The sequence below is a fragment of the Nicotiana tabacum genome, chromosome 18 (assembly GCF_000715075.1).
Source record: "Nicotiana tabacum cultivar K326 chromosome 18, ASM71507v2, whole genome shotgun sequence".
Classification (NCBI taxonomy): domain Eukaryota; kingdom Viridiplantae; phylum Streptophyta; class Magnoliopsida; order Solanales; family Solanaceae; genus Nicotiana; species Nicotiana tabacum.
Window position 1 is genome coordinate 124,782,647 of NC_134097.1, and position 15,389 is coordinate 124,798,035.

The window sequence follows — 15,389 nt, forward strand, 5'->3', positions numbered from 1 at the left end:
CTGGTGTCGATTATGAAGAGATATATTCTCCTGTTATGGATGCTATACATTCCGTTATCTCATTAGTTTTGCTGTCCATGAAAAGCTTGACATGCATTTAATGGATGTAGTTACAGCCTACCTTTACGACTCACTTGATAATGAGATATACATGAAAATTCTCGAGGGATTTAAAATGCCTAACACACAGAATTCAAAGTCCCGAAAATATTTTTAATTAAATTGCAAAGATCTTTGTATGGTCTAAAGTAATCAGGAAGAATGTGGTATAACCGCCTTAGTGAGTATTTATTAACGGAAAGTTATATAAATGATGCCATTTATCCATGTGTTTTTATAAAGAAAACAACATCGGAATTTGTTGTACTTGCCGTATATGTCGATGACATAAACCTTATTGGAACTCCTACAGAACTCCAAAAGGCAATTGATTATTTAAAGAAGGAATTCGAGATGAAAGATCTCGGAAAGACAAAATTATGTCTCGGTTTGCAAATTGAACATTTGACAAATGAGATTTTTGTTCATCAATCTGCCTACATTTAAAAGGTATTGAAACGGTTTTACATGGATGGATTACATCCATTAAGTACTCCGATGATTGTTCGATCACTTGATGTGAATAAGGATCCATTTCGACCTCAAGAAAAGAATGAAAAGCTTCTTGGTCCTGAAGTACCATATCTTAGTGCAATTGGTGCACTAATGTATCTTGCTAACACTAAAAGGCCTGACATAACTTTTTCGATTAATGTCTTAGCAAGATATAGCTCTGCTCCTACAAGGAGACACTAGAATGGGATCAAACACATATTGCGATATCTAAAAGGGACTACCGATATGGGCTTATTTTATGGCAATGATTGCAATCCCGATCTTGTTGGTTATGCCGATGCTGGGTATTTATCTGACCCACATAAGGTTCGATCTCAAACAGGTTATGTGTTTACATGTGGCGGCACTGCCATATCTTGGCGATCGACTAAGCAATCAATCGTGGCTACTTCTTCTAATCATGCTGAGATAATTGTTATTCATGAAGCAAGTCGAGAATGTATTTGGTTGAGGTCTATAATATATCTTATCCGAGACAAATGTGGTTTGAAGTGTGAAAAACTACCCACAATTTTGTATGAAAACAATGCAGCATGCATAGCCCAATTGAAGGGAGGATTCATAAAAGGAGATAGGACAAAACACATTTCACCAAAGTTATTTTTTACACATGATTTTCAAAAGAATGGTGATATCAATGTGCAACAGATTCGTTCAAGTGATAATATGGCTGATTTGTTCACCAAATCTCTACCAACATCAACCTTCAAGAAAATGGTGTACAAAATTGGGATGCGAAGACTCAAGGATGCGAGTTGATGCTCTCATCAGGGGTCCCTTACATGGTTTTATCCCACTGAATTTTTCTTGCAAGGTTTTTAACGAGGCAACTAAAAGGCGTATTTCTAAACATGTGTACTCTTTTTCCTTCACTAGGATTTTTTTCCCATAGGGTTTTTTCCTAATCAGGTTTTAACGAGGCACATTATCTATGTCTACTCTTCTTCCATGATCTTCATCTCAAATGTTTAATGACATATTCCATGACATATTTTCTTCACTTTTATGCATATATAAAGGCCTTGTAATAGATAGAAAAATACACATAATTGAAGAAGAAATAAGAATCTCTCTTCCTCTCTTTCTCTCTATATCTCTTAGTTTGTTTTTGCTTGTTCTATATTGTTATTTTGGTTATATTTTATAACAAGTGTGCATTTTTTCGCTTTCCTGGTCTTGCTTAATGTATGGAGCATTTAATAAGTAATTTTCATATATGATATTTACATCAAATCATATTACTAACTTATTATAATTAAGTAATAAACAAAAAATAGGTATATTATTTGATATAATTAAGTGATAAATATTTATTTTCAAATACATATTGTTTACGTACTTATTTAGTTTGTTTTACGTTGAATAATTATTCTTGTAATTAGATATTATGTGGACTAAAAGAAAGAAGCGTGGCCTATTTTGTTGTTGGTCCCAACTCATAAAAGGTAGTAATTTATATCCAAGACAAACGAGTGATATACCAAAAATAAAAATTCACACTTTCCTCAGGCATTGCAAATTGCAATATTTTTCTAAGAAAATGACATTATTAATTATGTGAAGAGTTTTACAGCTTGTTTGGATGGTTATTACCCATTGTATCGTATCGTATTGTTACTTTAAATACAATATTTGTTTTGATTGTTACTTAAATTTTATTGTATCGTATCGTTAAATCCGTCGTTGTATAACGACGAAATGTGCCACTTTATGTAACGACCGATTTGGTGTGATCGCGTCGTTATCTTGTCTTTTTCTCTCAATCTCACCTTTTGTTATTATTAAATTATTTTATTTTATCATTTACTCTACTTTTTTATATAGTAATTTTATCTTGTATCATAATTTTTCTTTATAATATTGCAAGTTTATTCTTCATATTGCTGGTGCGTGATATCATGGAACGATGACAAACGACACAATCTATCCAAATATTGTATTTATCAAACGATACAGTACAATACAATATAGTACGATAAGATACATTATGAAACGATGCGTAATAACCATCCAAACAAGCTGTTAATTACGCAAAAAACATTGAAATTCACGAGATAATTTCCAATCAATTCGGATTATATTCGTGCACACTTGTTTTATGGCCTAAAATTGTTTGTTCGACAAATGTCAATTTTATATTTGATCGAAACCCATTCAAACGATAGGGACAAATTTTCCTTTATCCTTTTTGAGCAACTTTTAGTTTCATTAAATTTTAGGTTTAATATTATCTCGTCGTTAGGAAAAGCTTTATTTTTTTCTGTGATCTCTGACAAAGCTCAAATTTGAAAATAATATATAGTAAAAAATTGACGGATAATATTAGACCCTTTTCTCTAAAGCAGAGTCTATCCATTTTTTGCTGAAGCTCCCTTAATAAAAAGAACAAATACAAGACTTACTAATTGCAAGAATACAAATAATAGAGAGAAAAATTAGATTATTGCAAAGAAGGCTTAGAATCTTTCCCAATCATAAACATAACAGCAACTCGTATTTCATAGTATAATTTTTTAGTCTGTAACCAAATACTATACCTATTATAGTAAATTAATACAAATTTTTTTTTCTTTGATCACTAATAAAGCTTAAATTTGAGAATAATTTCAAAATAATAGTCAAAATGTTGACGGATAGCATTGTCTCGAAAAATTTAAACATGGAGAGTCTACCTATTTTATGCGGAAGCTCTCTTGAAACATACTAACTGTAGGGATATGAATCGACTAAAAGTATGACGAAGAGTGAAACTAAATTATTGCAAATAATGCAGTGACAAATTTGAATATTTCCCAATCATAAACATAACAGCAACTCGTATTTCATAGTATAATTTTTAAGTTAGTCAGTAACCAAATACTATACCTACTATGTAAATTAATAACCATTAAAAAGACAAAATATTTGACTTTTCCTAAATAATTATGGTGGACTCTACCATGGACGACTCAACAAACTGTCTTTCCTCTATCTAATCTTCATAATACCTTATATATTTCCTTGTCATTTTCCTATCTTTTCTCCTCAATTCAAGAATCCCAAATACCAATTTATTTCCCACTGAAAATTCAGAAAAAGCATTACATAAAAATCAAGTCAAAAATAGTGTTCAATTCAATGGAAAAATCTGGTTATGGGCGTGATGAAATATACAGATCACTTAGACCTCCTCTGTTTCTTCCAAAAGATCAAAATCTTTCTATGGTCTCTTTTCTCTTCCGAAATATTTCCTCTTTTCCTGAAAAACCAGCACTTTTTGATGGTGATTCTGGTCAAACTTTGACTTTTTCTCAATTCAAAACAATTGTATCCAAAATTTCCCATGGCCTAATTCACCAATTTGGTATAAAGAAAAATGACGTTGTTCTTATTTTTGCACCTAACTCTATTCAATTCCCTCTTTGTTTCTTTGGTGTTATTGCTTTAGGTGCTATTGCTACAACTGTTAATCCTATGTACACAGTTTCTGAACTTTCTAAGCAAATTAAAGATTGTAAACCAAAGCTTATTATAACTGTCCCCGAGTTGCTTGATAAAATTAGTGGCTTTAATTTACCTATTTTGCTTTTGGGTCACAAAAACGATTGTAATTTTAGTGGCGCAACGTTTACTGAGTTAGTTGATAAATCAGGGTATGTGAATTTGGATAATAGTGGGATAAATCAGAGTGATACTGCTGCATTGTTGTACTCTTCAGGTACAACAGGGATTAGTAAAGGAGTAGTTTTAAGTCACAGGAATTTCATTGCTGCATCTTTAATGGTAACTGCTGATCAAGATTTGAAGGGTGAAATGCATAATGTTTTTTTGTGTGTTTTGCCTATGTTTCATGTGTTTGGTCTAGCTGTTATTATGTATGCACAATTGCAAAGGGGTAGTGCTATTGTGTCTATGGCTAAGTTTGATTTGGAAATGATTTTGAAGACTGTTGATAAGTATAGGGTGACACATTTGTGGATTGTGCCTCCGGTTGTTTTAGCATTGGCTAAGAATCCTGTGGTGAAGAGGTATAATTTAACATCGTTGAGGAATATTGGTTCGGGGGCTGCACCTTTAGGGAAGGAATTGATGGAGGAATGCGCTAAGAACTTTCCTCAGGCTGTTGTTTTTCAGGTAATTTTTTTGCTGCATTATTTCTACCTCGAATATTGGAATGATAGGGAGTCTTGGCGCAATGGCAAAGAGTTGCTGCCATATGATCAGGAGGTCACAGGTTCAATCCATAAGAACCGTCTTTTGCAGAAATGCAAGTAAGGCTCTATACAATAGACCCAATGTGATCTAATCTTTTTCAGACCCTTGCGAAGTGGGAACTTAGTGCACCAGACTGCATTTTTTGTTGGAACGGAACATGTCAAAATGGATGAGAATATAGAGGATTGCATAGCTGACCCCAACTAGTTTGAAACTGATCCTTTGTTAATTGTAGTAGTTGTTGTTTTAACCTTTCAGTAATAGTACTTCTCCTTGTCTAGGCATTTGCCTTCAAAACATCAAAACAACTTTCTCTTTTTATAAAACATCAAAACTTTAGTGACCTTTGATGCTTTTGTTTACAATGTTCTGTTAACACCAAAACAGTAGCGAGAGAAATAAATGAATAACCAGACAGCCCATATGGGCAATATGGATAGCTTCCCATGAATGGTCATGACATTTGGTAAGTACCTTAGGAGGAATTCTCATAGTTCATAGTGCTATAATTTCAGGGATATGGTATGACAGAAACATGTGGAATTGTGGCAGTGGAGAGTCCATATGTTGGACCGAGACACACAGGATCAGCGGGGACCTTGGCTCCTGGAGTGGAAGCTCAAATAATTAGTGTTGATAAACTGAAGCCTCTTCCTCCTGGACAATTAGGGGAAATATGGGTGCGTGGTCCCAACATGATGCAAGGTACAATCTTTGCCAAATTTGGTGTAGTTATGTATGTATGACTAGAATAGAATTCTATTCTTTTGCTATCATAAAAGGTAAAACCGGTACAACGGAAATTGCACTTTGTACCTTGTTGCATGTAAATCTGCTGAACTGTGTTTTTTGAGCTACTATGTTTCTTTTGGACAAGGCAATAATTGTTATTCTGAAAATGAATTGTTTTCATATGGCAGTTTACTCAATTCTGTTAACTTTGAGGAATACTGGTTCTCATTTCGCGATGGGCAGGCATTGCGTTTTATGTCCTGTTCTTTATGGAGTTTTGTTATTTTCAGGCTATTTCAATAATCCACAGGCCACAAAGCTCACTATAGATAATCAGGGTTGGGTTCATACGGGAGATCTTGGATACTTTGATGAGGAAGGAATGCTCTATGTCGTTGATAGGATCAAAGAGCTGATCAAGTGCAAAGGTTTTCAGGTACCCTCTTTTTGGTGATGGCAAATTTTCCTCCGGGTTTTAAAAATAAGTGGGAGTTTGGACAAAAGAATTGTAAAATTCTGGAAAAAGTAAATTTTTTTTCGAGTAAAAATGGTATTTGAAAATTAGAGTTGTGTTTGGACATGAATACAATTTTGGGTTGTTTTTGAATTTTTGTGAATGATCTGAAGTGAATTTTGAAAAATAGTTTTTTGGAGTTTTTCAAATTTTCAAAAAATTTAGAAATTCATCTTCAAGTGAAAATTGAAAATAATTAGATCGAAAAAAGTGAAATTTTTTCGGAAAAAGTGAATTTCTTTTATGGCCAAACGGTAGCAAAGACTTAGCTGAACTTGCTGTATCTATATTAGTACATGCTGTCTTGCCTCTAATTGGTGCATATAGCATTAGTTCCCTGGCCAAAATTTGATATGCTGAAGGGAGAAAAAACACCGTGTCTTTCTGATTCATTATGTCTGTTTATCCTGAAGGGACTAAAATTATGTCTGTTTTTTTCCTATGTCAACTGCCTTTTTTCTTGTCTTGAACTTAAGTTTTCAAATTAGGAACTCTTTGTTTGTTGGTGGTCTTTGGATTCGACTGTTGTTTAATTTTTAGTAATGAATTAGGGGGGAAGTTGCATGTTCAATTAGTTTTTTGTGAACAAGCTTTTAGAGAACATTTTGTTTTGGAAAACCTGAGTTGGTTTTGTTTAGGTTTCTGGAAAGCTTTTTGGTCTAATTTCAGGAAACTGATATCTGTTTTAAATCAAATTGGTTTTTGTCTGAGGAAAGCTTCTTGGAAAAACATTTTGGTTTGATTCCAAAAAGGATCACCTTTATTAATTTCTCGCAACTGCTCACAACATGATCTTCTCAACTATATATTGTGATTCCTCCCATATGTTCAATACTCTTTAACAGGCTTTGTATCACGTGTTGGCGAAATTCCTCTTAGGAGGTCTATCTATTTACAAGCTGTATATCACAGTAGGTCCAATCAGCCTCTGTTGTTGTTGATATTTGTTTGATCCTATCCTTCCTCTCAATCCGAGGGTCTTGCGAAAACAGCCTCTCTACCTCCCCAGGGTAGGGGCAAGGTGTGCGTACACACTACCCTCCCCAGACCCCACTTATGGGATTTCACTTGGTTTGTTGTTGTTGTTGTTATTATCCAGTCAGCCTCTGTGGTGGTTGCTTCATGGGATAATGCCCGTGGCAGCCCCCATAGAGGAGACTCAGTATGTTTCCTGTGCAATTGATTAATAAACTTTGGGCTTGTAAACCTAAGTCATTGGACATCGCAGCATATAGTCCAAGTACCTTGCCATAGAGGTTTCCATAGTAGAGCATATAGCTTCCTAGTTGACTAGTTCAACTTTTCCTGGACCACCATTTCTTTCAGATTCGGACTATGGCATAATGATTGTTTGACCATTCTTTTCAGAGAGAGGAAACTCCAGGTTTACCAGTTGAATGTGCTGCTGAACTTAGCACTGAGGTTCCCGTTTAGGGTGCTCTCAATAATAGATTCTTTTATTTGCCTGTCCTTCTTACTCGGGATGAACTTCTTTTCACTCATTCATCCTCTTTGAAAGAACTAAAAGAAATATAATATCTACCGCTCTAGTCGAATTAAAGATTGTCAAAACTCATTATACTTCAAATAGCATTGGAGAGAGACTCCATAACTAAGCAATCTATGAATATCATCAACTTTGCTCCGCACTTAAATGGATAAACTCTACCTTGACCCGTTTATGGCCGAAACATAGCATCCTGGGTGTACGAAAAAAAGTTGGAAGAGCTGAGTGTTGCATCGCATAAATTTTGATACTTCTTACTGCTCTGATCTTTTCTTCTCCTGGCAAGCTCGCCTCTCACCCCTTAGATAAAAATTGCACGTGCAGTACACTTAGGGTTCTTGATGGTCTCGGCAAATGCAGAATTAAGAAGATAGATCTCTACTTCCACCTTGGGGGTTGCGAGATGCTAAGAATGTTTCTTTCCTCAAACTTCCTATGTCTATGTCTTTTTAGCCTGAATTATTCAGTACAACCTGACCACATTAAGTTACTCCATATGAGACTCATAAACAAAGTAAATCCCCCTATAACCTTTTATCCCATGTATTTCTAAAAGGAGAAGAAGGGTGTAGAGCTGCTGGATCCTTCGTTTCGAGGTCCATCACTTGAGTCTTGTGTGCTAGTCCATTTTCACTGCATTTTCAGTCATATAAAAATGAAACTTCAATAGAACAAAGATAAGCAGAATAAAAGAATCTTCATACATGCTTTTTTCTGAGGGATAAAATAGCTTGATGTGAGAATAAGATTAATCCTTGTAATTGCCAGCAGGTATTTTTATCTTTTTCCACATTGCTGGTTTCTGCTCAAATAACTTCCGGGAAGATTCTTTATCCCGTCCTTTTGATAACCGTGGTATCCGGGTCAGCTTGCGCCGCACCTCGACTAATTACACGGGGTACTTGCTACCTCCTACCGGAATGCTGGGATTTGACCTGAGACCTCACGGTTCTCAACCCACTTCATTGATCACTATACCATATCCGTGGGTGCTTCTTTATCCTGTTAGTTAGACTAATATGCAAGTTGAAAGGATAGGTAAAAGCTCTCACTTCGATTCCTAGTAACCTAGTGAAAATAACCTTATCAAGTAGGTGTTGTCAAGTGTTCAACATTAGGTGTCTATTTTCATTTCCATAAGCAATGGATTATTTAATGTTTCCAGATGCGGATTGATTTTTATATCAATTAATCAAGGGTGATAGTTCAAGTTTATTTCTTTATCAGGTTGCACCAGCAGAGCTTGAAGGTCTACTAGTTTCTCATCCTGAAATATTAGATGCTGTTGTTATCCCGTAAGTATTGCTCTAGTAAATTTTGAAGCTATCTTATTCGAAAAATGTCATGTGATACTGTAATGTTATTTGAAAAGATGATCCAAGAATGTATGAAGTTAAGAGTTTTTTTTATAGGTTTCCTGATGCTGAGGCTGGTGAGGTTCCAATTACATACGTTGTTCGCTCGCCTAATAGCTCTCTAACTGAAGAAGATGTTCAGAAGTTCATTGCAGATCAGGTATGATCGCGAAACAGTGACATCTCTTAGATATTCACATGATGCGCGCACCTGCACAACAGGCTTAGAAGATCAAGGCAAGATGAAAATAAAGCAGTAGCACAAGCATTAACAACAACAAGATAACAAGAAAACGAAGCAAAGGGGACAACACGTAAAACTATAAATCTCACAATAGTATCGCACCAGACTAACACTAATACTATTGATATGTAAAAGAAACATTCACGACTACCAACTAGCCTTCTACCTTAATTATTGACTTCCATACCATCCTATCAAGGTTCATGTTCTCGGTAAGCTGAAGCAAAGCCACATCTTGATCACCTATTTCCAATACTTTTTCGTCCGACCTCTGTTTCTTCTCAAACCCACCAGGGCCAACCTCTCGCACCTCCTCACTGGGGCATCTACGCTCCTCTTTTTCACATGCCCAAACCATCTAAGTCTCGCTTCCTGCATCTTATCCTAACCATTTAGATATCTGCTCTTGGATTGATTATTGGGAGTGGTTTAAGCAGTGTAGCCCGGACCATCGTCAGACTATCTGTTGGTGTGGGATTTACTAAATTATACTACTAATTGTCACTTCACAAGCTAATTTTATTGAATATTTCGCTGGACCAGAGCATGCTCTAGTAGGTCCAAAGGTGGAAATCATTATCAATCTTTCTCTTGAAAAATGACTTCCGTTATACCAAATACAATTGAACATTTACATGTAATTTCCATATGTCTTGCAGGTTGCACCTTTCAAAAGATTGCGGAAGGTGACATTCGTAAACAGTGTCCCCAAGTCAGCCTCTGGGAAAATCCTAAGACGAGAACTGATCGAGAAGGTTCGATCAAAACTCTAAGATCTGCAGTTTATTCATGAGATGTTAAATTGCGCTTCCATCTACTGTATTTTTTCGAATTGTGGCAGAATTTGTATGATTATGTGAACTTAGAAGTAACATGTATAATAAACTGCCACAATTGGAACTGCTTATTTCCTTTGTTTTTGTTTTTACATATTCTATTTGACCATTTCCAAGTCAAATTTGTGTTAGTTTTGGTAAGAACATACATTTGATTTGTTTTATAATTTCGGAAATAGTCTTTAACTTTCAGAAAAAGAATATGTTCAATGAATCAAACGACTTTGGCTATGGTTGTCGGTTTGTTGTTCTAAAATGGAGTTTAATATTATAATACGATATTATGGAGTATGGTTTGAAATAATTGCATCGACTATTTATCCAATTTTGTCCTTTGGATGTCATCCTTCGCATTATAAGTAGAGGCAACAGTGTCATTTCAGGACCTAATACGTTATATCACAACCTTATTTGATAATGTGTTGTTAAAATGTCAATCTCTTATCCAAGTACCAATAGTCCTCAATGTTTTCTGCAAAAAGTTTCACAATAAAAAAGAAATATAACGTTATCATATTTTTTCTGTATATCGAGTAATCTTTTAGGGATTTTTACATACCTATACATTATTGGAAACTTTATTACTAAAAATGTCCATGTTTAGTTAATTACCCGATTTAAACAAGTTTTATCTACAAAATATATATATTTCACCTTAAAAGTCTCCCAATCAATTATTTGTGCCTTAAATCAAGGGATTTAGTTATATCTTTTTCCTTTTTTCTCTCCTCTCTCCTCTCTCCCCTCTTCTCTCCAGATTGAACTTATAATTAGGAAAAATACCAATTGTACTCTTGCGCTTCTTCAGCACTCTTTATAGTAGGAAAGTTGTTGCGCTTTTGTTTGGTCTGAGGCTTGGATTATGGCCATTTTTATTTGAAAAAATAAATGAAACCAATGTGATTTTTTCTGGTGATCATGTTCCGCCAAAAGAACGTGTTCTATTGATCGCCAACCACAGAACTAAGGTCGATTGGATGTACCTATGGAATCTTGCATTGAGAAAAGGATGTTTAGGCCACATCAAATATCTACTTAAGAAAAGTTTGATGAAATTGCCAGTCTTTGGCTGGGAATTTTATGTCTTGGAATTCATCCCATAAGAGAGAAATTGGGTTGTCGACGAATCAATAATAAGACACGCACTTTCGACGTTTACAGATCCTCAAAATTCATTGTGGCTAATAAATTTCATACAACTAATTATATATTATACAACTTATCTACAACTTTCATATATTTTTTCTACCCAGTTATATACAACTACAATATCATACCACTTAAATACAATTTTTATACAAATTTTATACAATATATCTTTTGTATATTTTGTATCTGATTTATACATAGTAAAAACAAATTTCATACAACTAATTATATATTATACAACTTATCTACAATTTTCATACATTATTTCTTACCAAGTTATATACAACTACAATATTATACAACTTAAATACAATTTTTATACAATATTGTTCAACTTTCATGCAATATTTAAATAAAAATATATATATAAATAACAGAATACAATTTTTCTACAATTTTACTACAATAAACAACAGAATATAATTTTCTACAATTTTACTACAACTTTCTTCTTCTTCTTCTTCTTCTTCTTCTTCTTCTTCTTCTTCTTCTAGTTTCAATCTGAAATTCAGCCAAAATCAAGTCTAATCTTCACCAAAACACCCTCAAAATTGAGATATAAACTCCAAACAATATTCCCAATTGTTTGCAACAACACCCAATCCAAACAAATAATGGTTTTTGAAAATCCAAATTCGAATTCAAAGCTTCAAAGCTTTTTAATGGCTGTCAATGGTGGAATTGCTGATCTCTTTTCCTTTGTTTTGCATCATTGGAATTAGGGATTGAGAGATAGAGAAAGACGTAGAGAGAATTCCCAATTATTTGCAACAATACCCAATTCAAACAAATGATATTTTTTGAAAATCCAAATTCGAATTTAAAGCTTCAAAGCTTTTTAATGGTTGTCAATGGTGGAATTGCTGCTCTCTTTTCCTTTGCTCTACATTACTGGAATTAGGGATTGAGAGATAGAGAGAGACGTAGAGAGAGAGAGAGAGAGAGAGAGAGAGAGAGAGAGAGAGAGAGAGAGAGAGAGAGAGAGAGAGAGAGAATAAGGATGAGAAATAATTGATTCCTAATATAAATGGATACTCATTTAATTCCTAAAGTGTATATAATTGGTAAATTTGTATATAGGAGGTAATTAAATTGAAACTTGAGTAGGGAGAGTAATAAAGTTTCCAATAGTGTGTAGGTATGTAAAACATATCTATACACTATTGGAAACTTTATTACCAAAAATGTCCACATTAGTTAATTACCCGACCTAAACAAGTTTTGTCTACAAAATATATATATTCCACCTTAAAAGGCTCCCAGTTCATTATTTGTAGGGATTTAGTTACACCCTTTTCCTTTTTTCTCTCATCTCTCCCCTCTTCTCTCCAGATTGAACTTATATTTAGGAAATATATCAGTTGTATTCTTGCGCTTCTTCAGCACTCTTTACAGTAGGAAAGTTGTTGCGCTTCTGTTTGGTCTATGGCTTGGACTAGGGCCATTCATATTTGAAAAAATTAAATGAAATCAATGTAATTTTTTCTGGTGATCATGTTTCGCCAAAAGAACGTGTTCTGCTGATCGCCAACCACAGAACTAAGGTCGATTAGATGTACCTATGGAATCTTGCATTGAGGAAAGGATGTTTAGGCCACATCAAATATCTACTTAAGAAAAGTTTGATGAAATTGCCAGTCTTTGGCTGGGGATTTTATGTCCTGGAATTCATCCCATTAGAGAGAAATTGGGTAGTCGACGAATCAATGATAAGACACGCAATTTCGACGTTTACAAATCCTCAAGATCCATTGTGGCTAACCGTTTTCCCTGAAAGAACAAATTACACTTATCTACAACTTGTCTACAACTTTCACACATTATTTCTATCCAGTTATATACAACTATAATATCATACCACTTAAATATATTTTTATACAAATTTTATACAGTATGTCTTTTGTATATTTTGTATCTGATTTGTACATAGTAAAAACAAATTTCATACAACTAATTATATATTATACAACTTATCTACAATTTTCATACATTATTTTTACTCGGTTATATATAATTACAATATCATACAACTTAAATACAATTTTTATACAATATTGTTCAACTTTCATGCAATATTTAAATAAAATAAAAAATATATAAACAACAAAATACAATTTTTTTAAATTTTACTACAACTTAACTACAATTTCTGTAGTATAATGTATGTCATGTCTTCTTCTTCTTCTTCAATAATAATGATTTTTGAAAACCCAAATTCGAATTCAAAGCTTCAATGCTTTTTAATGACTGTCAATGGTGGAATTGCTACTCTCTTTTCCTTTGCTTTACATTACTAGAATTAGGGATTGAGAGATAGAGAGAGACGTAGAGAGAATTCCCAATTATCAACAACACCCAATTCAAACAAATAATATTTTTTGAAAACCCAAATTCGAATTCAAAGCTTCAAAGCTTTTTAATGGCTGTCAATAGTGGAATTACTGCTCTCTTTTCCTTTGCTCTACATTACTGAAATTAGAGATATATATATATATATATATATATATATATATATATATATATATATATATATATATATATATATATATAGAGAGAGAGAGAGAGAGAGAGAGAGAGAGAGAGAGAGAGAGAACACAAGGAAGAGAGAATAAGGATGAGAAATAATTGATTCATAATATAAAGAGATACTCATTTAATTCCTAAAGTGTATATAATTGGTATATTTGTATATAGGAGGTAATTAAATTGAAACTTGAGTAGGAAGGTTAATAAAGTTTCCAATAATGTATAGGTATGTAAAAATCCCATTATTTTAATGTGGACCTATGACCAACATTCTTAACCATAATACGCTACTTTCTCGCTTAGCCGAGAGACATTTTTTGCAATAATGATGCTAATAAATATTGGTCAAGTTTGTTTTTTGACACAGTTACCTTCACACATTTCAAATATTGCAAAAGCTTCTTTTATTTACACTTCTATACAAATAGCGATTATGATGAAGTCCTATTTTACCTTCACAAACCTATAAACTTGCATATCATCAATTAGATTTAGCTTCTTTGTCACGATCCTAGTTCGTCCTCCGTGAACTATCGTGACGGCACCTAATCTGTACAACTAGGTAAGCCTAACAAATGCGGAAAGAAAATAATTGCGGAAAGAAAATAATTAAAAACTGAGATAAAAAAGGAAACAGTGTTTAAGATGCCGCCTGACATATAACAGTACAAAATCTCAACCTAACACTCTCAAAATCCGGAACCTCATGAATCACAAGCTAAGAGTTTACATAAAAAGCTCTAACTCTAGAAATATCTATCAAAAAGGAAAATACAGAAGGGCTATACTAGTACTGAGGATAGAAATGGATTCTTCGGTCTGCGGACGCGGCAGATATACCTCGAAGTCTCTATGAATGCGCCTCGCCTCAAGTGTGATAAGACTGAGTGGAAGTACCTGGATCTGCACATGAAAAATATGCGCAGAAAGGGCATGAGTACACCACAGCGGTACTCAGTAAGTGCCAAGCCTAACCTCGGTCGGGTAGTGACGAGGAAAGTTAGGACCCTACTGAGATTCATGAAATATAGGGTATAATAATGTAGAATAAGACAATATAATTAAGCGCAACAGTAAGAAATAACATAGAATAGAAAGAACAACAACAACTATAACAGAGGCAAAATGATCACGGAAAAGAGTACAGCTCAACACAGAGATAACAACCGGGGATTTTCCAGGATACCGTCCTGTAGTCCCAATATACATATCCAGTGGATCTCCTGGGATACCGTCCCATAGTCCAACTCATATTGCACGGGGATCTACCAGAATCCCGATCCATAGTCCCAAATATAAATACCCAGTACTAGGGGAATCTACCGGGTGCAGTCTCGTAGTTCCAATATAAAAGTGCAGGGGGATCTCCCAGAATACCGATCCGTAGTCCCAAAGTAAACATGCAGGGGGATCTCCCGGGGATACCGTCCCGTAGTCCCAAAGTAAACACACAACAACAACACGAAGAATACACAATTCATTTCAAATTCCATAACAAGGTAAGACAGGTATTTCTAGCTTAGCATGCTGCACATAATCCAATTAAAGTAATTTGAGCAAGTAATGCAATTAAATCAATTAGATATGCTTCCCTAAGCTAACAAAAAGTTTAAATTGCATGTAGTATAAACAAGGAAAAGAGACACGGTTAAAATTACTTAAAGAAAATTGGATTTTCAACAATTAGCACAAGTACACACTCATCACCTCACGTACA

At 34.2% G+C, this 15,389-nt stretch overlaps 1 protein-coding gene across 1 annotated transcript; it reads left to right on the plus strand.

The window, feature by feature from the left end:
• The first annotated feature begins 3,521 nt into the window (after positions 1-3,521).
• Positions 3,522-10,068, plus strand: LOC107798422 (putative CoA ligase CCL7). The gene is made up of 6 exons (XM_016621410.2): positions 3,522-4,728; positions 5,325-5,514; positions 5,832-5,977; positions 8,790-8,857; positions 8,975-9,077; positions 9,821-10,068. Exons 1-6 carry the CDS (start codon positions 3,733-3,735, stop codon positions 9,932-9,934), a joined length of 1,617 nt encoding a protein of 538 aa, XP_016476896.1. The 5' UTR covers positions 3,522-3,732; the 3' UTR covers positions 9,935-10,068.
• The last annotated feature ends 5,321 nt before the right edge of the window (positions 10,069-15,389 follow it).